This window comes from Vombatus ursinus, unplaced genomic scaffold, assembly GCF_900497805.2.
Source record: "Vombatus ursinus unplaced genomic scaffold, bare-nosed wombat genome assembly UNPS02011334.1, whole genome shotgun sequence".
Classification (NCBI taxonomy): domain Eukaryota; kingdom Metazoa; phylum Chordata; class Mammalia; order Diprotodontia; family Vombatidae; genus Vombatus; species Vombatus ursinus.
Window position 1 is genome coordinate 8,086,012 of NW_020951112.1, and position 23,208 is coordinate 8,109,219.

The 23,208-nt window shown below is 36.9% G+C and overlaps 1 protein-coding gene across 1 annotated transcript in view; it reads left to right on the forward strand.

Annotated features, from left to right (window-relative positions):
* The first annotated feature begins 4,682 nt into the window (after positions 1–4,682).
* The window catches only part of NTN4 (netrin 4), a 225,053-nt gene continuing 206,527 nt past the window's right edge, over positions 4,683–23,208 (forward strand). The window contains exon 1 of the mRNA XM_027855752.1: positions 4,683–4,702. Coding sequence (XP_027711553.1) covers positions 4,684–4,702 — 19 coding nt within the window. The 5' untranslated portion in view covers position 4,683. The remainder of the gene's footprint in view (positions 4,703–23,208) is intronic.

Below are 23,208 nucleotides of genomic sequence, written 5' to 3' on the forward strand. Positions count from 1 at the left end.
CATTAAGCCTAAATTTTCCTCTTTCTGGCTTCCACTCACCCCCTCTGAGGCCAAACAGAAGATGTCTAATCCCTTCAAATGCTTAAAAACAGCTGACATGTCTCTTCTCATGTTGTCTTTCCTTCTCAATGTTAAACATCCTTATCATCCTTCTCATGTGATGTGGACTGAAGGCTATTTACCGTCCTGGTTGTTTTCATCTGAGCATTATCCAACTTCTCAATGCACTTCCTAAACTGGGTACTGAGAGCTAAACACATATTCCAACTAGGGTGTATCAAGGGCAGAGTGAAATGGGATTCCCACTGTTCTACTTCAAGAGGCTGTGCCTCTCCTAAGCAGCCCAATATCACAGCAGCTTTTTTACCAGTGATATCATACTGCTGACTGCCATTGAGCTTGCCTTCCACTTAAACCCTCAAATCTTTTTTCAAACTGCTGTCAACCCATACACCTAATATTTTGTATACGTGAAGCTGAGTTTTTGAACCCAAGAGGGAGACTTTGCATTTATAACATGTCCCTGTCTCATTTGGATCCTGACTATGTCATCTAGGGTTTTAGATACTCCTACTGACTTGGTATCATCTGTGCCTTTATTCAAGTCTGATAAAGATGTGAAACATCACAGGGCCAAGTGCAGGTCCCTGTGATAGCCCTCTGAACACCTCCTTCAAAGCGGAATCAAACCATTAATGATGGTTTTTTAGCTCAACCATTCAACTAATTCTGAATTCATTTAGTATTAGCATCTAGTCCACATCTCTACAGTTATTCCAAAAGTATAGCATGAGGTACTATTATCACATGCTTTACTAAAATTTAGGTAAACTCTGTGTGTGTGTGTGTGTGTGTGTGTGTGTATGTGTGTGTGTATTCCCTCTGCTTTGCCAATTTAATAACCTTTTTTGAAAAAGGTAATAAAGGTAGTTTGTTCTTGCTAAAGTGGTGGTGGCTCTTTGTGATCACGGTTTGCTTTTCTATATGTTTAGTAGAGCTTTTACTATTTTTGGTGGGGGTTAGGTGGGCCCCTTTCCTGTCCTGTAGTACATATGTTTTCCATAACCTTTCAGGTACTGCTGAGAATGTTATAGCAATTGCATCTCCCAGTTTTTTTGGTATTCAGTCAGTCAGGAAACCCTTATTAAGCACCTTTGTGTTCCAGGCACTGACAAAGAAAGGGAAAAGACAATTTCTTCTCTCAAGGAGCTCACAGTCTTATGGAGCAAGCAAACAGACAGATAATGATGTACAAACTAGGATAATCAAGACAAGATATTCTAGAGAGAATTTCAGAGAGAAGACACTAGAATTAAGGGGACCTGGGAAGGGCTTCTCGTAGGAGGTGGGACTTTAGCTGAGACTTGGAGAAGTCCAGGGAAGCTGGGAGGTGAAGATAAGGAGGGAAAGCATTCCAGGTATGGGGGACAGCCAGTGAAATGCCCAGAATCAGAAAATGGAGTGTCTTGTTCAAGAAACAGGAAGAAGGCCAGAGTCAGTGTCCTCTGTACCTGAGGAGAGGAGGGTGGGGGAGGGGCATAAGGTGTGAGAAGACTCTGGCCAAGGATATGGTTCATTTTGGCCATCTCAGCCAGGTGACTTGAATTCATGGAGTTTCATTGGTGTTCAGACAACCTATGTGGACATATATATCTTGCATGGGCACATCCAGTCTTGCATATACATTTCATATATATAATCATTCTGTGAGTCCACAGACCTCTCCGAGCAGAATGCTCAAGGAATTATTCCCCCTCTCTCCATGAAAGTGGAATTTTCCTAGAAACTCACTCCCTCTCCATTTGCTGAAGCGTGGCTTTTTTTTCCCTCCTTCCAAACTCAGCACATCAGCATTACTACCCTACCGCTTTTATTCCTGGGGCTTTTCAGTTGACTCAAATCAAACTAGGAATGACCTGGTCTCAAGCTCTTTGCCTGACTGTGAGCCTCTTGAGGGCAGGGGCTGTCCTTTGTTTTTGTATCCCCAACACTTAACACAGTACTTGGCACATAGTAGGCACTTAACACATGTTTATTGATTGATTGCTCAAGGTATGCAGACTCTAATACAAGTCTACAGTATTATATCAGCATTCTCTCCACCACGTATTAATTAGGCATCTTGTCTGTTCACAAAGGCAGCAGCAATAAAAACACCCCAGGCTTGGGTGAAAGCCCATTTATATTCATACATGCATCTCTTTAAATATATAATGTTCTTGTGGGCCATCATGACAACTACGTAATTCACTGTCCATAAAGTGTAATTTTTCTTTGCTCATTTCATCTGATGAGAATAATACCATACTAATATGACGGATTATTTGATCAATGCTAGGATTAGAATTGAGGCAGCTAGGTGATACAGTGGATAGAGCAGTGGGCCTGGAGTTGGGAAGATAGGAGTTCAAATCTGGCTTTAGACACATACTAGCTGTGTGGCATTGGGCAAGTCACTTAATCCTTACTTGCCTCAGTTCCTCATCTGTAAAATGGATACACGCTGGAGAAGGAAATGTTAAAACACTCCACTATCTTTGCCATGAAAAAGACAAAGTCCATGGAGTCATGAAGAGTCAGATAGGACTGAACAGCTGAACAACCACAAAATGGTTAGAATTACAAGGTGCTGAAAGTGACTTCCTTCTTAGAATGACAAGGCATGCTTCAGAGACAAACATATGACATCCTCTTAGATGCATTTTTCAATTAAGAGATACTACTGTGAAACCACAAAGAAATGACATAGATGTGAAGGAGCCCAGGACTTTTGGATCATCATTAACATCACAGCTTGGGAAATGCTGCTTTTCTCAACATTAGAGACTATGTGATATAATGGATAAAGTTCTGGACTTGGAGTCAGGGCGACCAGGGCTTGAATTCTACCTCAAACTCTTAATAGCCGTGTGACTCTGAGCAAGTCATTTAACCTCTCTGGACCTCAGTTTCCTTATCTGTAAAATAAGAGAATTGGACTTGTTGACCTCCAGGACCCCTTCCAAATTTGCAGCAGAATTATGGAGGAAATTTAAATAATATCAGTGACTATTTCTACTCTAGGTCCCTGCTGATGTCAGTTGACGGGAGCAATACATTACTGAAAAGCAATGTTTCCCAGGCTTTGACCTTCTTCCTCCACTACTTTGTGTTGATGCCATAGTAATCACAGCCACAGAGGCATCCATCTCTAGGAAAAAATTTAAGGAGTCTAATTTATTACACCCTTTGAGCACAGGATTTCTGTAGCACCCAGGTAATTCTCAGTCCCTTGCTTCCATAGGACTGGTTCTCCTGTTAACACATTTTCCTAAATGTTTTATGAATGTATTAATAATGAGAAGAAGGCTTAAGAGATTATTAAGGTGGTACTTAGTGAATTTATAGATATCTAAAGAACAGCCTACCTTATTAAGAATGTTTTTATCTTAACTTTTCCCCCTGAAGTCTAAAATCCTTTCTGGAAGACATAGAAATACAACAGGTCCTCTTAGAAGATAAAGGAACAAATGGAGTAAACTTAGGTATATACTTTTTTTTAAAAAAATATTTTTTTTCAAATTACATATAAAAACAATTTTTTACATTCATTTTTGAAAATTTTCAGTTCCAAGTTCTCTCCCTTTCTCCTTTCCCCTCCCTGGAAAGGCAATCAATTTGATATAGATTATACATGTGCAGTCATGTAAAACATTTCCATATTAGCCATCTTGCAAAAGAAAACACAGACAAAAAAAACCACAGGAAGAATAAAGAAAATTTTAAAAGTATGTTTTGATATGCATTCAGACTCCGTTAGTTCTTTCTGTGAAAGTGGATAGCATTTTTCATCATGGGTCCTTTGGAATCATTTTATTGTATTGGATTATTGTATTGCTGAGAATAGCTTAGTCATTCACAGTTGATCATCCTTACAATATTGCTATTACTGTGTACAAGATTCTCTTGGTTCTGCTCACTTCACTTTGCATCAGTTCATGTAAGTCTGTCCAGGTTTTTCAGAAAATATCCCCCCTGTCATTTCTCACAGTACATTAGTACTCCATCACAGTCATAAACCACAACTTGTTCAGACATTCCCCAATTGATGGGCATCTCTTCAATTTCAATTCTTTGCCACCACAAAAAGAAATGCTGTATAAATATTTTTGTACATATAGATCCTTTACCTTTTTCTCTGAACTCTTTGGAATACAGACCTAGTAGTGGTATTGCTGAGTCAAAGGGTATGCACAGTTTTATAGCCCTTTCGGCATAATTCTGATTGCTTTCCAGAATGGTTGGATTGGTTCACAATTCCACCAACAGTGTATTAGTGTCTCAATTTTTCCATAACCCTCCCAACATTTATCATTTTCCTTTTCTGTCATATTAACCAATCTGATGGCAGTGAGGTGGTATCTCAGAAACTTAGGTATATAAGGAATCTTAGAATAGCAGAGGGCTAAGAGAGTCAGAGACACAGAGATAAAGTAAAAATTAGGATGTTGTTAGTGATCCTTGGGGTTTATATCTTAAGTGATTAACTTACGTGGTTTTTAGCCTTAGTGGGGTGTGTCAAGATACAATCTTGTTCTTTTCTCTCTAACTTGTGAAGGTGCTGTCCAAGAAACCCAAATAAGAGTTCTGGTTGTGACTGGAATAATAGAGAACTCAAGCTCCACATAACAACTGCCATGAGACATGTGCATGTATTCAAAAGGTAATGCTTTCCTTTTGTTGAATTCATTAGTTAAGTAGAGAAAACATTCTATCTTTGTCATAGAAAAAACAGAAGCATAATCTTACGTTATGTACGTGTTACTGTTGGATTGGCCTTGTGATTTCACTGGTATAGAGAATTCCTGGTGAAGAAACTTAAAATGCCTTCTTTCACTGCAGATGGGCACCTGCCCTTGGAGAATTTGAAGGTTAAGTGACTTGTCCCAGATCAAACAGTGGGTATATGTCAGGGGTGGGACTTGAACCCAGGTTCTCTTGAGTCCAGGTTTAGCTTTCTGTCCATTATACTGTGCTGCTTCTCTGCATGTGATAACATTCTGTCCACTAAAAGCTGGAAAGTAACCAAGTAGATGAGATCATAGATGCTTTAGAGTATTGAAGTGGGGCCAGATGCAAATTTCTATTGATAACACATTTGTGTTAAGGCACAGCTTTCTATTCTTCCTGTGCAATGTTTAACTTTTCTTCTTTGACTAGAACAATAATTACAATATGTGCAGGATTTTGTGTTATTTATAACATACACTACTAATTTCCTACTGCTTATTTCAGACACAAACATATTGGCAACCATCATGTATCCAAGAATCAAGAAACAACTGCTAATAAAGACAATCTTATTTTTATGTTAGGACTATACTTTGTAGTTTCACTATTTTTTTAAGCTTAATGATCCTAACATGGATATAATTCAAGACTACAGAGTAAATCAGTATGTAATATTTAGGATAATTTGTATGATTGGATTCAAAAAAAGGTTCATTAATAACCTTTGTTTTTTAGTCCACATTTTTTCCCCTGATATTCCCCTCCCCATGTAACTATCCTTTCTAATGAAGAATAACTAATGACTGACATGTCTGACTATATATAACATTCTGTAATTCAGTCAATGAACATTTATTAAGTGCCTGCTATGTACAAAGAATAGTCTACCATTTCTCCATCCCTAATGGGATTTGTTACAGGAATACAAATCTATGGCAGACTTCAATGCTTTAAAACAATTCAGCAGCCATCATTTCAGTAATTACTGTGTGCAAAGCATTTGGGAGCTCCTGAATTTCATTTTAGAAAAGACCCAATCCTAATTTGCTGATGTTTATTAAGATTTTATACTTAAATTACATTTATTCAATGGTTCTTTATTAAAAACATCACAACAAGAAAAACCCCTCTGTTACATGTTAGAATTATCACACTTCTCAAAAAATAGCAAAAGCACTAAGTATGGAAATAACACGTAATATGATGGCTTTTTATATTGTTACCAGTTTTTTTGCCAGTATGTTTATGTTTGATGTAAATGGCATGCAATTAGTAGCATTTGTTATAAACAGTAAACAATGACTCCTATATACATTGTTCTAGTCACAGAAGAAAGCTTGAGCATTGCACAGAAAGGATGGAAACTGTGTTTTAAAATGAATGCATTTATCAATAGAAATTTGCATCTTGTTCTTCCTCATTACTTTGGTGGATCCATGAGTTCATCCGTATGAATACCCCCATAACCAGTAGAGATAACAACCCATTCTTTCCTTATTATTGTGTATGATTCTTATTTATATCTTTATTTAAAACCCCTGTAGTAGACAAATAGATATAGATGTAGATATGTAGTATAGTCTTACCCATGGGTTCAAAAAATCATCTTCATAAAGTTTGGGATGGGTTAGGTGTGGTTAGATAGCAGTTGGTCTGAAAGTTATCTAGATATTTCCATAGACTCAATATGAGCTGGCACTGTAATGTGGACGTACAAAAATACTAATGTGATCTTGGCTTCATTCATGGGAGTAAGTAGGTAATAGTTTAGCTGTATTATGCACTAGTAAGACCACAGCTGGAGTGTTGTGTTTGGTTCTCAGAGCCACCATTTTAAAAAGGCATTAGTAAGCTGGAGAATATCCCGAGGACCGCAACCAGTATGGTTCTGGGCCTTGGTTCTGTGTCTTTTAAGGATTAGTTGAAGGATCTGAAGTCGTTAGGCCTGGAGAAGAGAAGATTAAGTGGTGTGGGATCAGGAGAGGTAAGGATGTGATAGCTGCCTTCAAGTGTTTGAGAGTCTGGATTTTGGAAGAGGGATTAGACATGTTTTGTTTGGTCCCGGGGCAGAACTAGGAGCAAAGGGTAGAGGTTACAGAGAGGCAAATTTAGACTGAATACGACAGTGATAACAGTGTATTCTATCAAGTAATTCAACATTCTGTATATGTAATAAGAAATAACACTATCTTTTAGGGAAGATGGAACCTTGGGAAATCTGATTTTGTAAGACTTCTTTCTTTGGCTAGAGATTTACTCCCTGAACTTGCACACACACAGTTATTGAGTTTGTTCCCAGAGGAGCAGCTACTACTCTCACGTTTTTACGGGTAACCAGTGAGGTTATACTTATAGCATTGTAAGTACCTCCCCATGTGCTTCCTATTAATAATAAGCCAGTAGACTTAATTAGTTCTTAGTAAAGGGGCAGTTAGGTGATATGGTGGATAGAATGCGGGCCTGGAGTCCAGAAGACTCATCTTGCTGAATTCAAATCTGGTCTCAGACACTTACTAGCTGTGTGCCCTGGGCAAGTCACTTAACCCTATTTGCCTCAGTTTCCTCATCTGTAAAATGAGCTGGAGAAGGAAATGGCAAACCATTCCAGTATCTTTGCCAAGAAAAGCCCCCAAAGGGTCATGAAACAACTAAACAACAACCAAGACATTTACTTGAAAGGGACAGCAATAACAATAGTTATGAAACACTCCTCCCAATTCCCCGGAGTGCACTCTCCCACAAATAGACCACTATGTCTGGAATGGGTAGGCTCAAACTTAGATTATAGTGACATTGAGGCACGACTCACAATTCTTGGTACTTTAGAGCTTGAAAGACTTTTCTTGAGCCTGTAGCCAGCATTCATGCCCATGAAAAATCACTCTTCCTGAAGCTGCCTCCCTTCCTCAGGAGACTCTCTTGCTACATTTGTTCTTGGTTGTGTCTCTATGCTCCTGATTCACGTGTCTACTACCTTCAGCCACTGCTGCTCTGTGGATGCCCCAGCTACTATCTTGTAGGCCTCCTGGGACATCTGGATTTTTTGGAACTCATAAAGTCAGCAGCTAGACACTTCCATTTTGAGGCTCTTTCTAGGTCACTTACTCAGAAGGAAAACAAGAGAGGCAGACCTAGTTTCTGGCTTAGCTAGCTATGACATGGGCTTATGGAGGCCAGGTAGAAGAACAGGACCAGCTGCCTCTTTCCCACCAGGCTCTAGGGAGGCAGCTCAAAGCAGTCCAGTTAGTATAAGATCTTGCATGTGGCCAGAAGTTAAACAACACCCAACCTTACTAGGAAGAACCAATTTGAGAATATTCTATGACCTTGTTACATTTAATTATATATGTCATCTTTTAAATCAGATGGAGTTGTTTGTAGAAGAGTCTCTTGTATCAGTGAGTGTCATTTTGGCTCAGGAATTTTTCCCTTTTAAACTTTTTTTCATCTAGAGGATTCTCATGCCAAAATTCTTATGGTAGCCATTTTGAGTTTTATGGTTGGTGTGGGAGAAATAGGAAGAAGCTAGAACTGGTAATTGCCGATCAAAATGATACAAACCAGACACATATATCTCCCCAATCCCTCGATACAGTGTAAGAATTACCATCCTGAAGCAGATTAATGATTTTCAGTGTGTTTGGCAAGTTTGTTCGAGAAAACAAGAGAACGTGACTAATATGGAAATGTTTTTGTATGACTGCACATATATATTCTTTATCGAAGTGCTTGCCTTCTCAGGGAGGGAGCAAGAGGGATAGAGAGAAAGGGAATTTAAAACTCAAAAATTATAGAAAATGAATGTTAAAATTATTTTTATATGTAGTTGAGAAAAAATAAAATATAAACATTCTTTAAAAAAGAAAACAGGAGAGATGAAGGCATAAAAGGGAAAAGGGGAGAATGAAAGAAAGTGAGAAGCATACTCAAAAGCACTTGGTATTCATTCGGAAATGGGGTAACATAATAAAAAGCAGACTTATTTTCTTTTCTTCCCTCCTCCCAATATTAAACCCTATTTTGATTTAATGTGTTTTCTGGACATTATTTTCTTGACATTGCATTTCTGGTCTACAGAATATTTCTTAACTCCTTTTGATGGGCAAGTGGAAAGGATAGCAAATATTTGTTAAAATTCCAACAACCTTTTTTTAAACATGATTTTCATACCTTTTGCCATCCTAGTTGCCTGCTTGTGGTTACTTTTGGTTTGTCAGTGTCTTTAAATTTTGGTACTCTGAACTCTACCAAAGACCACATCTCCAAATCACTGAAAAACACAGGGTAGAGTTAGGGTAAGAAAGGAAGAAACAAAGTGCCTAGTGTGTGTCAAGCACTGTGCTAACTGCTGTATAAATATTATCTCCTTTTATTCTCACAGCAACCCTGGGAGGTAGGTGCATTATTATCCCAATTTTACAGTTGAGGAAACTGAGGCAGCTAGATTAAATGACTTGTCCAGGGTTACATATTCCTGACTCAAGGCCCCAGTACTCTATCCACTGCACCATACCTTTGAACATTTTACTTCTGTTAACATAGTCCAAGATTGCTTTAACTTTTTTAAAAGTTGCTTGACATAGTTGGTTGATATTGGCAACTAATTTTGTTATTCATTTTTTAATCCTTGTTGGTTATGGTCTCTTATCTCTGTAATACGATCAGATCAGTGGCTTCCTAGAATAGACAAAGTTCTGGGAACTTTGTGAATTACAAAATGATTTATCTTGCCTCAGCCTCTTTATGGATCAGTGCCAATGAAAATAAACTATGTAAATTTGCTGATTACTTTTATAAAGCAGTTAAATATTTCATTATTGTACTTAGTTGTAATAGGTCAGTAAGCCTCACATTATTTTGCTTTTACACAAGAGTAAGATTTCTGTAAATCATAAAAGTATTACTTGGCAACCATATTTAACCTAAATTCTTTAGTCAGAACAAATATCTAACTGCTTTTTTCATCTCTCGTGTAACTGGACCCCCCCCATATGTGTTATTCTCTCAATTAAAATGTGAGCTTGTGGAGATAGGGACTGTCTTACTTTTCTGTTTTTATTCTCAGCAATTAACACATACTAAGTAGTTAATAAATATTTTAATTAATTTATTAATATACATCTATTATTTTCTTTCTTTGCCCTATCCTTCCCTGGTTTAGGCATTAGGATTATATGAATTATTTATGGACTACAAGTATTAATTTTTTTAAAAAGTTTTGGTAGAATTCAACTGTAAATATGTCTGGACCAGGGTTTTCTCACCCCTACCCCCTTTGATTCTTCCTTTACACCTAGTTAAATTTTAGTTTCTGAAATTGGAGTGTTAAAGATCTCTATTTCATGTTTTATTAATTTGGGTATTTTAGATTTTTGCAGCTAATCCTCTGTTACTTTTAAATACTCAGTTTTGCTGGCATATAATTGTGTATAATAGGTAATGATAGTTCTTTTTATTTTTTCTTTGATGTGATTGTACCTTGTTAATTTTTTATTTTGATCATTTGATTTTCCTACGTCTTCTTTATGATTATGTTGACCTAATAGTTTATTATTTTTTGTTAGCCTTTTCAAAAGGCCAGTTTGTTTTTTGTTGTTGTTTTATCACCTCTGTAGTCTTGGTGCTTTTCAGTTGATCTTTAATTTTCAAGATTTTGTCTTTGTACTTATTTTGTATTCTTTATTTTTTCCTTGAATATTTAGTTCATTAATCCTTTTTTTCCATTTTGGTAAAATGTTCATAGAGATATAATTTTTTCTTTTAGGACTGCTTTAGCAAATTCCTGAAATTTTAATATATTGTCTCATTATTATAATTTCACATAACTATTAATTGTTTCTGTAATTTGTTTTTAAACTCATTCAGAATGTCATTTGTTCTTTGATACATTTGGGATATCATTATTAAGTATAAGTTGTTTTTTAAATAAAATTAGGTAAAACTGCTATTGACACTTCTATCTTGAGGCTTTAAGGTATAACAAATCAGTTAAGGAATATGATAAACTAAGAATGACATCATGAAAGTCACAAACTATATCTGCTTTGTACAAAGTATCTGATGACAGATAAGATCGCATTATTGACATTACAGAATGTAAAGTTCCCCTAAAGCACAGAAATGCAATAAAAGCAAAAAATCCCCCCAAAAAACCTACCAAAAAATCCCCTAGCCTTGATTTACCCATTCTTATTTAAAACTTAATAGATGCTTTCCTTGCTATGGGTACTAACAAGTTTTCACTTTGCTTTATTAGATACTTTATTAGTCTGGTCTTTGAATATTATTATTTGTTATTTGTATCATTAAATACTTTATTATTGTGTTCTTTGAGATATTCCGATAACTTCAAAAATTCATAATTCTATATATTACATAGTTATTAGCTGGAATGAGATTTTGAGATTTCTATATTTCAGATAACTGTAAACAAACTCAAATGATGAGATATGTGATCATCAACGCCAATTACTTGTAAACCTGAACTGCTGAATCAGATTGATTATTCATTCAGTCCATGAATTGGGCTTTGGTGAGAAGTCATATTTAAGATACCTCTCATACTGGAAAGACTGCTCTGCTTTATTTCACTGTATTATCTGTAAGTAGGCAGAACACTTACTTCACTTTCTACAAACCCATACCAATGTTTTGAATGGTAGTGTCTTGGTTTATGCTTGGATAATAGACATGTTCCCACAGCTTCCTGCTGATCTCTTGTGAACAGATTCTCAGCTCCCTGCTGCCTGGAGAATATATTGCTTACCTCATCTTTACCCTCCACTGACATTATTCATAATAACCTGTTTAGAAGACAAATGGCATGGCAGAATTTCTGACAACTCATTATGGAAAGATACAGTTGATTTCTGCCAAGCGCCACCGCCATCATTTTAATGTGACCTAAAGGACAGCTGTATTTGTCATGGTGGAAGAAAGAAAGCATACCAGAGGGAACTGATGCCACCTGACAAAATCAGTTGAATTTCCCTTTGAGCTACCTTACTGACAATACAAACTTGATGATGAAGCTAATATACCGAATGTTGGGTTTTCTCTTGAGTGGCATAAGGATATTATATTAATTCATCACCAGTTTTAAGCCAGGTGTTACATTTTAAAATTCTTTGTGCTGTTAGTATTTCTGCAGCCATAATGGTTATGTAATTAACTCTTTTAAAGCCAGGTTCCTTAAATTAGAGTAAAACAGAAAAATGTATTTATTTAATTATTTGGATAATCAAGAAAAGGTGGGTTTTCCTGATTATGAATGAATTGCAAGAGACCAGCATCTTACCACAGTAATCTCAACATGGATAATTGTGAAAAAGATAATATTAGGACCTAGAAGAGCAAAGATGTTCCATAAACACCCCAGTAATTCTCTAAAAATGCACTACAAAAATAATGATAAATAAAACCAAAGAAATATATCTGTAATCTCCTTCATTCAGTATAGATCTGCACAAAAAGAATGCTAGAATCCTGTAGAAGATCTTAGAGGAGACAAGCCAGAGTAGGTAGAAGGTAATGTATACAGAACCAGAGGAGGAAACCGGGCCAGACTTCTGTCTAGGCAGTGCAGCACCAGGCAGTTCATGCCCAGGCAGCCCTGCCCCAGGGACATCAGGAAACTGGGCCAGAGCTGTGCCCACAGAATAGCCGTCAGGCAGCTCAGTGCCCAGGTGGCCTTACCTATGACACAGTAGGAGACAATGCCACACCAGCATCCAAGCATCTCTGCCCATGATGAAAGACTGAACTAGACCAACCTTGAGTCATTGCAGGGCCCAGGCCCAAGCCATATAGCACCTACTCAATTCATTGTTTGGTTAACCCATGCCAAGCCATAGCAGGCACCGTAGCAGGAGAAAGGGCCAGAGAAGCAAAGCATCTGGGGTCTTGTAGAAGGTCTGCTGCCAGCACAATTAACAACATCTGTCTGGGGCCTGTCAGGCTTATAGCAAGGGATAGAGCCAGCTGGGTTTGGAACTATGCAGGAAGAAGGAGACAGATAAAGAACCAAGGCAAAACCTAAATTGAGGCACCAAGAGATTGAACTAAAACCCAGAAATTCCTGTGGAAGGTGAAGCCTAGTTTTAGCCACCACATTCAGGACCAAATGGGGCCTGCCCAAATCATCCAAGAGTATGAGGGGAGCAGAATATGGCTCGATATACTTTATTTATTTTAATATTTATTTTTTTAAAATTTTGCATTCCAGATTTTCTCTATCCCTCTAGGCCCCCCCACCTATTGAGAAGGTAAACAATGTATCAATTATACATGTGAAGTCATGTAAAACATATTTCCATATTAGCCATATTGCAAAAAAAAAAAGGCAAGAAAATAAAGTGAAAAAAGTATGCTTCGATTTGCACTCAGAGTTTATCAGTTCTTTCTCTGGAGGTAGATTGCATTTTCCATCATGAATCCTTTGGAATTGAAGCAAGAAGTTTATTTTTAAGCCAAATAACTGGAAAAAAATTTAAGGAAATACAAGGTGTATATATATATATATATATATGTAATATATATATGTACACACATTTACATACACACACACATATATTCAAAGACAAATGAACTGGAAAACAGGTTGAGGATAATCTAAGAATCATCAGTCTACCAGAAAATCATGACCAAAGAAAAAGCTTGAATACTATAATTCTAGCGAAAATTGTTGTGGCAAAAATACACAGTAAAGAGAAACTGAGGCACAAAGATCCAAGCATAATCTCCTTATTAACAAGGCTAGCATTTGCCAGTAATAGAGGTCAGCGGCCCCTCAGTGACCAGAGACACATCTTACAATCAGAACAGCTTTTTATACAGTTTGGTGGCTAGCTAAGGTGAAGTGAGGCAAACTAAACTAAAACTGATTAGTCTGTAAGAAAGCAGCTAAAGAGAAAGAGTGCTGGTACTGAGGCTTCACTGTCAGGATCACAAAAGACTTGGTAGCTGCCAGTATGGAGAGGAGAACTTGGAATATTTTATTCCAGAAGGCAAAAGAGAGAGGCATACAATGAAGAATAACTTATTTTTCATGGAGCATAATCTTACTGTGTGAAAATAGACCTCTAATAAAATAAAAGACTACCAAGCAATCCTAATGAAAAGTCCAGAAATGAGTAGAAGCTTAAAAAAGCATACATGAGAGTCAAGAGAAACAGAGACAACTAAATATGTGTGATCCTTTGGAAGGCCCTATATGATGATAAATTGTTTATATTATAATAGGAAGAGAAGAAAGAAATGTCCTCTCAGAATCCTTTTGGCTTCAAGGGTCACAATGAAAGTTAAATAAGCTAAGCAGAGGACCTCAGTGTGGTTTTGTTCTGTTTTGATAGTCTTAGGAGAAGAATGAAATGGGAGGGAAAGGGAAATACATTTGAGGAATGAAGTTGGAGGGGAGGGAGGAATCTTAACTTTCTCATACAACAGAAGTGCATGAGATAAAGAAAGAATACAGTATGGAGGAAGAGGTGGGTGGATGGGCATCCCATGAGCCTCACTTTCATCTGTACTGACCAAAAAAGGTTGAACATACACATCCTCACACAAACAAAAAAAAAGGGGGGCTGTAGAAAGACATTAAGCTCAACTAAGAAGTAGGTGAGACAGAGAAAGAGGAGAAGGTTTAAGAAAGAGGCCAAGATGGGTGAAGGAGTAGTCATAAGCAACAAAACAAAACCCTCCAAAGACATTGGGTGAAGCATGAAGGGGAGGTTAAAGGGGAGGAAAGAAAGTAAAAATTTCTGATCAAGAGTGAAGCAAGGAGAAAAGAAGAGATCCAATGAAGCAGAAATAGATCCCTTCAGTTATAGACCACTAGTGTTAAGTAAACACTTCTTTTACCACCTTCTTTGCAAAGAGTGAAGCAGGGAAAAATAGAGGAAAAAGCACAAGAGGACAAGATCAAGGAAATTAACATAACTGTGAATGGGAATGAGATGGCATCACCCATTAAAAGGAAAAAGATTGCAGAATGAATTAGAAAACAGAATCCAACCATACATGGTTTACAGGAAACACTCTTGAAACAGATTCACACAGAGTTAAGATAAGAGACTAGAGCAAAATTATTATGCTTCAGGCAAACTCACAGAAGCAGTGGGTAACAATTATGATTTTAAACAAAGCAATAGTAAAAATAGACCTGAAAAGAGAGATAAGCAGGGAAACTGGATTATGCTTAAAGGCACAAGAGGTAATAAATCAATATTATTGTTTGTTATGCATGAAATGGCATAGCATCTAAGTACATAAGGGAAAAGTTAATTGAATTCCAGGTAGAAATTGGCAGGCAGACTATAATAGTGGGGGACCTCAATGTATTCCTTTCAGATCCAGACTAATATTACAAAAAGATAAATTAAAAAAAATTAAACCCTAGGATAGACCTTTAGAGAAGTTAGAGATCATACACTCCTGTCAGGTACTGGAATGAGAACAGAAAGGAGTTTATATAATTCTCATCTGGGCACGGTACCATTAAAATAAATTGGCTGTGTATTGTGGGAGCATAAAAACCACACAAACAAATGCAGAAAAGCAAAACTGCTCACTATATTCAACTGACTATTGTTCAATAAAAAAATCATATTGAATAAAGGATTTTCAATATTCAAATATTTTTGAAGAAAAAATTAAATATTAATTGGATACCAAATAATTTAATCCTAAAGATTTAATGGATCAAAGAATAAATCATAGAAAAATAGATGGCTCCCAAATAAAAGATCATACCATTAAAAAAATTAGAAAATAACAAGATCAGGTAACTTTCACAATTATGTCTAAAAGGAGAATTCTAAAACAAACGAGATAAAGGATAGCATAAAAGACCAAGCAGGCATTTGAATACATGAAATTAAAAAGCTATTCCATGAACAAAATCACTGAAGATAGAATTTGAAGATAAATTGTAGAGAAGGGGAAATGTTTGCATCAAATATCATCAATGAAAAGTCTGATATCCAAAATATATAAGGAACTGACATGTATGTATAACATCAATAATCATTCCCCAGGTAATAAGTAGTCAATAAATATGAAGTTTTTCAAAGGAAAAATTACAAACTATTAATGACCATAGGGAAACATGTTCCAAATGACCATTAGGTAAATGCAAATTAAAACAACATTGAGGTTGATCCTCACACTGCATACGTTGACAGATACAATATCTGACAAAAGGTAACCTTTCGACATCATCCTGTATTTGCTCCACCTTTACTCCAGTCTCTGAAAAAGAGGTAATTCTTCTTCTTGTCGAGACTAACCTGTCTACGTGTCCCTTTGATCCTATTCCTGTCTGTCATCTCCAGAACATTGTGCTCACGGCCATCCACTCTCTCACACCAATCTTAAATTTCCTCATATTTAATGTTTCCTTTCCTGCAAATGTGCCCATTTTCCCCAACCTTAAAAAATAAATCCTTAGTAAACCCTACTACTATCTCTTCAAGTTATCATCTTATACCTCTTCTCTTTTTTTCACCCAAGCCTGGCACAATAGAAAGATCAAAGAATTTGGAGTCAGAGAACATGACTTCAAATCTCACCCCTGCCACTTGCTACCTATGTGACTTTGGGCAAATCACTTTTCTATGGGCCTCAGTTTCCTGATCTGTAAAATGAGATGATAGGACTCAATGGCCTATAGGATTCCTTCCAGCACTCAATTTGTGATCCTGTGCTTCTATAAAAAGCTGTCCTGTCTTGTTGCCTCCTCTTTCTGTTCTCACTCATTTCTCAGTCCTTTGTAATCTGGTTCCCAGCCTTATCTTTCAACTGAAACTGCCTTCTCCAAAGTTACCATTGTTCTCTTAATTGCCAAATATAATGACATTTTGTCATTCCTCATCCTTCTTGACTTCTTGGTAGTATTTGACATTGTTGACCCCTCTCTCTTTCTGGATCTTCTCTTTTCTCTGGGTTATAGTGACACTGATCCCTCTTGATTCTCCTCCAACTGGTTTGACCCTAGTTTCTTTTGCTGTTTCATCATCCATATGCCCCTGACACCATATAACCAATGAGTTGCCAAATCTGGTTCTAAAATATCTTCCATATCTACCCCCTTCTCTCTGCTCACACATGCACCACCCTAGTTCTGGCCTTCATTACCTCTTGTCTAAACTATTGCAATAGCCTCCTAATTTACTTACTTGCTTCAAGACTCTCCCTACTCCAATCCATTTTCCATACAGCTACCAAAGTGATTTTCCTAAAGTGAGGGTCTGACCATGTCATTCCTCTACCTAATAAATTCCAGTGATTCCCTATGACTTCTCCAGCTCCCTTGTTTGGTATTTAAAGCCTTCCTCAATCTGACCCCAGCCTGCTTTTCGAGCATTATTAGACATCATACCCTTTGTGCATCCTGTGGTCCAGCCAAACTTGCCTTTCTACTATTCACTGTACACGACACTCCATCTCCTATCTCACTGTCTTTGCTCTACCTGTTGCCCATTCCTGAAATACGTTCCTTTCTCACCACTGCTTCATAGAATCCCAAATTTCCTTCAAAGCTCAGTTCAAGGGACACCTTCTATATGAAACCTTTCTGGATCCCCTCACCTACTAGTGCCAACCCCTAAAAACTACTTTATATCCATCTTGTATATATTCTCTGTATGCCTGTATATTTATATGTTATCTCCTCAGAATGTTAGCTCCTTAAGTGTGCAGACTTGTTTCTTCAGTCTTTGTATCTCTAACACCTAGTGAGTATCTAACACATAGTAAAGATTAAGCACTGTTTATTGTTTTATTGTTTGTCAAAAAAAAAGGGACAAAGATGGGCACAATAATCCATTGTTGGTGGAACTGTGAAATGGGCCATTCATTCAGGATATCAGTTTGATATAATGCAACAAAGTGACTAAATTGAACATACCTTTTGACTCAACCTTTCCTACTATTAGGGCCTAGTAGTCCTTTGTAACCCTTCCTAGGTGTATATTATAAGGACATCAAAGCAGAAACGTAGGTCCAGTAGATACCACAGTATTTATGACAGTATTCTTTTGTGGGAGCAAATAACTGGAAACCAATTGGGTGACCATCAGTTGGGGAATAGCAAAAAATATGGTATTTAAGTGTAATGGCATATGACTGTATAAATATAGGACAGATGTGAAGTGACAAATATGAGGAATTCAGAGAAACATGGGAAGATTTACATGAGCTGATACAAAGAGAAGCAGTGTACAGCAGTGAGCACAATAATAGCATAAGCAAAAAGATCACTAAAACAAAATGGATCTGAAGTAACTGGAAAAAATGAAGGCTTTAGAGAAGAGGAAATCGGGGCATAATACTGTATGCATTGTCCAATATCATATGACTTTGTATTGGATGTTTTGGGTAAATTGTTTTTTGTTACAGGGGAGGGTTGGATTTGGAGGTGGGAGGGGCCTAGAATGACTTATGTTAAAGACAAAAAGTGTCAATCAACAAAACACATTTTGAAAAAAAGAGAAAAAATTGCAAGATGCGTGCATCTGAGAACAAATGATCTTATTTTTGGGTCTACACATTTGAGAACTAAAGTTTGAGAATTTACTTCAAAGTGAATTCTATAAGAAGTGGTTCCTGACTTGGTTATGCAGTTAATATGTGATCTTAATTTTGTGTGCATCATAAGATCATAGTGTCATAGAGGATAAGAGTCCAACCTCTTCCCCCCCTCCCATTTTATATATGAGGAAATTGAGTCCAGAGGGCTGAAGTGACTTATTTGAAGTCAGAAAAATAGTAAAGGGTGGAGCCAGTATTTGAATCCAGCTCCTTTGAGGTTAAGTAACTCACTAGGATTCACCTAACAACTAACTGTCCCAAGCCCAATACTAGCCACTACACAATATCTTGTTTGTTCCCTTTAGAACTTCAAAGCAATTTTAGGACCACAGCTTCAAGTTCAACTTCTTCTAACCTTGATGGCAGTGGAACCAGTGGCACAAAGAGCTGAGGTTACTTTCTGGAGTGTTTTTCATTTTACATAACTTGAGTCTGTGCCTGGAAACCAGGGGAAAATTTCCATATTGGACAGCTCATAACGTTGGCACCAACTTCCTACTTGCAGGCATACTGGCTCCATTTCTACCAGAGTTAATTAGGCCCTGTTATAGAAAATGAATCCTGTACCCATGGCCATGGCATTGTGTGAAACCCACTTGCAGTACCTTAAATCTGCACACTCTTAAACAAGTGCCTCCTAATTTCACAGCACAATACTTAGAGTCCCAGCACGGTGGAGGAATCACCAAGTGTGATTTATCTATTCCTTTTTAGTAATGTTCCGATCTGCCCCTTGCTTTCTGATGTTGCTGCCAACATTCTGCCTCATGCCTGGACTGTTTTAATAGCTCATTTACTGGTCTCTGGCTATACTCTGTCCCTCCTAACATACATTCTTCATACTCCTCCAAATTAATTTTCCTAAAAACTTTTCATCATGTGATTTCCCTACTCAAGAACCTTAATTGGCTTCTCACTTCCTACAAGATAAAGTGTAAATTTCCCAACCAGATATTCAAGGTCCTCACACATTAAGCTCCAATTTTCCTTTATAACATGTTTTTATACCCCTCTCTTATATGAGCTTTCCACTCAAGCCAAATTGGCCCATTATTCACTGTCTCCCCCCAAGTTGTCCATTTTTACTTCCGTAGCTTTGTTCATTCACTCCACTCCCCTGGATTGAGCCTTTGTTCAGCACTCTAGCTATTTGAATCCTACATATAAAGACTGTTTCAAGTCCCACAGTCTGCGTGAAGCCCTCTCTGATAACTCTCACCTATAGTGATTTCCTCCTCAGAACTCATGTACTGACTGCCTTTCATTATTGTTTACCTTTTCTTCTCTCAGAATGCAGAGTGTAGGCCCCTTAAGAGCAAGGACCTCTACTTTTTTTATTCCCCTGTGCTGCAGTGCACACAAAGTAAGTATCAGGTAGGTGATCAATCAACAACCATTAAGTTAACAGCTGCTATTGCCAGGTGCTGTGCTAAGTGCTGAGGATACTAATGTAGAAAATGAAACAATCACTGCTCTCAAGAAGCCTCTATTCTATTGGAGGGGGAGAAGGTATGCATGTAAAAGTATAGGGACTGGGCACTCTCCTGTGAGGGAACTCCCTCTCCCAATGCAGGGCAGCACCTTCTCTGCTTTATGCTTCTCAGACCTTCTTGTGGTCTAGAGCCCTGAGAGGTTCAGCAACTCTCCCAAGTCCACACAGCCAATTTGTGTCAGAGGTGGGATTTGAACCCAGGCCTTGAAGGCCAGCTTTCTATTCACCTCACCATGTTACCTCTCCTACGAGTATTCTGTATATATAAGAGTTACTGAATAAATGTGATCCAAATAAACAAAAAGGTAGTTGATTAAATACGAGGTGGTTGTGGATGGAACACTCTGGCTGTTGGGGTTCAAAAAAGAATTCCTGTAGAAGATGGTATTTGACCTGCTTCCTGACGGAAGAAAGAGCTGAAGGTGAGCAGGGAATGACTGAATCGTTGAGAATATGTGAAACAGCACAAGAGGGTAAGGACAGCAGGGACAGAATTAGGTCTTCTGAATCTATTTGCAAGGCTAAAATACAGTAATGCTTGACTTAACTGGAGTCAGAGAGGATTGAGGTGTTCTACATCAATGAATTTTATTGATGACTAAAATTTCCTTTTTAAGCACCAAACTATTTTTAATTTTGGCTATTTTGATGTAAATACTTTACTACTTTCTTAAGTTGGATATACTGGATAAAGTTTTAGTTTTCCTTGAGGACTTAGAAAGTTCATAGTCTTGTTCCATGTGGTATTATTACAGTGATGCCTGCAAGGCCTATTGAGGTCTTCGGGCTGTCTTCCTCTGCACCGACTGGACTATGTTTTTAAGAATTCTTGCGTCTTTTTAAAAATAGTTTTTTTGGGGTTTTCTCTCTTCAGCCTTTGACAGGCTGACCGCTGTCACTTCTTGCCACTGTAACTTTACTTGGCTCCATCAGCCTTCTCCTCTTCTCAAACACTAAAGAGCTTTCATCTAAGTACATGGATTTTCAAAAATCTGTTTTGACTACTGAGAGGCCTTTGGTGGTGGTGGTGGCAGCACTTACTTCTGTGAGTGTTGTTCCAAATATTCATCATTACTGGTTAAGTGACCTCTGTAGTGATATATTAGAATTTATGTAACTTTTGTTCTCTCTGAGTTTATAATAACATCTAGATTCAGAAGCATTGCTACTATTCCTTTCAGACTGAAATAATGTGTTGTTTCTTCTTTTGAAATATTAAGGTAATGTAACATGTCTATTTTAGCAGATACAGAAGTTTTAATATGATTAGCCTGCTAATTTTCATTAATTATAGTTCTGAAAGTCTTTACTATTTTATCTATATTTCCTGTTTCACCCTTGCAAATCAAGACTTTCTTAATTCTATTTAAAGTCAAGGCTGAAGTCTTCTAATCTGACAGGCAAAGAAGTTGTATTTTGAGAATGTACTGTGGGTCGACATGTAGGGAATTCTATTCAGAATTCTATGCTTTACCTACCTCCCACCATGACTACTAAAACTCATTGTGAAATTCGTTTCTGGAATTTACAAAGAAAACTTCACTGGGCTTAGCTAGTTTGTGTTTGTTTTTTTTTTTTTTTAATTCTGGTTTCTAAAGTCTTTTCTTGGAAGTGATCAACCTTCTTGAGTATACCACCTTCTATGTAAATTTGGGTCATATTGATTTCTGTATTAAAGTGTTCACAGAGTTTAATTTAATAACTGAATGAGTTTCCCTCTTCCATATTATAATTGAGGTGTAACTGGAAAAGCATTAGACAATAGTTCAGAAATCTGGGTTTTAATCTCAGTTCTATTTCTATGGTGACCTTGTCACTTAACCTTTAACTCTCAACTTGCCCTTCTGTAAAGTGATAACGCCTACCCCAGCCACTTCATAGAGTTATGTGGACTAAAGTAGATAATGTATGTGAAAGTATTTTGTAAATGGTAAAGTCCTATAGAAAGATTAGGCATTGTTATCAAATTAGTTTGTATAGTATTAAGTAGTCAAAATAGATCTGTTAGGTTATGATAGCTTATTAGCTTATCATGCTGCTAATGAGAACAAAGTTATATCTTTAATTTTTAGTATAAGTTATTTATTATTGTGCAGATGGAAAGAACAAACAAGACAATTCCATGTTTAGTATAAGCACATCTCTAATTACAAAGGTGTAACAGATGCTTGTCCTTTAGCCCTTTTCCCATTGGGAGATATTATTTTCGTGGGAAATTAGTCCCATTTCTAAAAATCACTCCTTTGTCACAGACTTTTTATTTTCTTTCCTAAAGATGGTTTTTTCCTCCAATGGTCTAAATCTCTTTATACTAATAGGCCACTCAGCTCCATTCAGGCAGAAGATTAGCAAGTTTGCTGGAATTCAATGTGTCAGATGAGGCTTATAGACTCAGTGAATCAATTTGGAATGTGCCAGGCTGCATATTAACTAAGGTGAACTATAAAAAATTCATTCAACATGGGTGCTTAGGGTTTTGAAGACAGAAAATTATGTCTTTTCTGCCATCTAGGCCTCTGAAATGTTTTCTCTCCATTCATATGAAACTACTCTTAGGAACTGTAACACATTCTTAGTAAAACAATGCCTACTACTAGGAAAGAATAAGGAGAAAAAGTCATGCTGTATAATCTTAAGCCTCCTTTCAAAAAATTCTTTATAAAAAGGAAGAAAAGACAAGCACTGGACTTTATTCCTGGGGAAGCACTTTTGGAGAAAAGTTGTTGGAGGTTAAGTTATTCAGAAGGTTTTTACGTTTCATTCCAAAAAAACAATTAAATACACTATAAATAATTTTAGTTATTGTACTTAGCTCAATCAACTTTTCTTTGTTATTTTTAATATTCCTTAACCTTGAAAAGCTCAAGATACCTCAGTTTTAATTTATCTGAATCAAGAAATGAAAATTCACTTTAGAAATTTGTAGAACTTTACTTTTACATCTCCTCTCCAGAATGAACAAACAAACAACAGCAAACTTCTTACTATTTAATAAATTTTGAAGTCTCAACTTTTCAGACGTTAATGACAATCATTTACTAGAGTAGAACAGTTCAAATAGTTGATAAATTGTCTTTGTGATATCTACTAATTATTGAAAAGATTGCAAAAAATTTAACTAAATTTTACTGTTTTTATTTTGTTCATCTGATAAAAGGTTATTTTCCTAATGTCTCTATAAAGATAATTTTTTAAAAAATCTTGTGATCCTGTATGACCTTGGACAAATTGTTTAAACTTTTGGGGCCTTAAGTGTATATCTATAAAATTGGAGTTGGATCAGATGATTTTTAAGGTCCCGTCCAACTCTGAATTTGTGATCCAAAGGGCCAAAACGTTCTGGTATCACCATAGTTAAA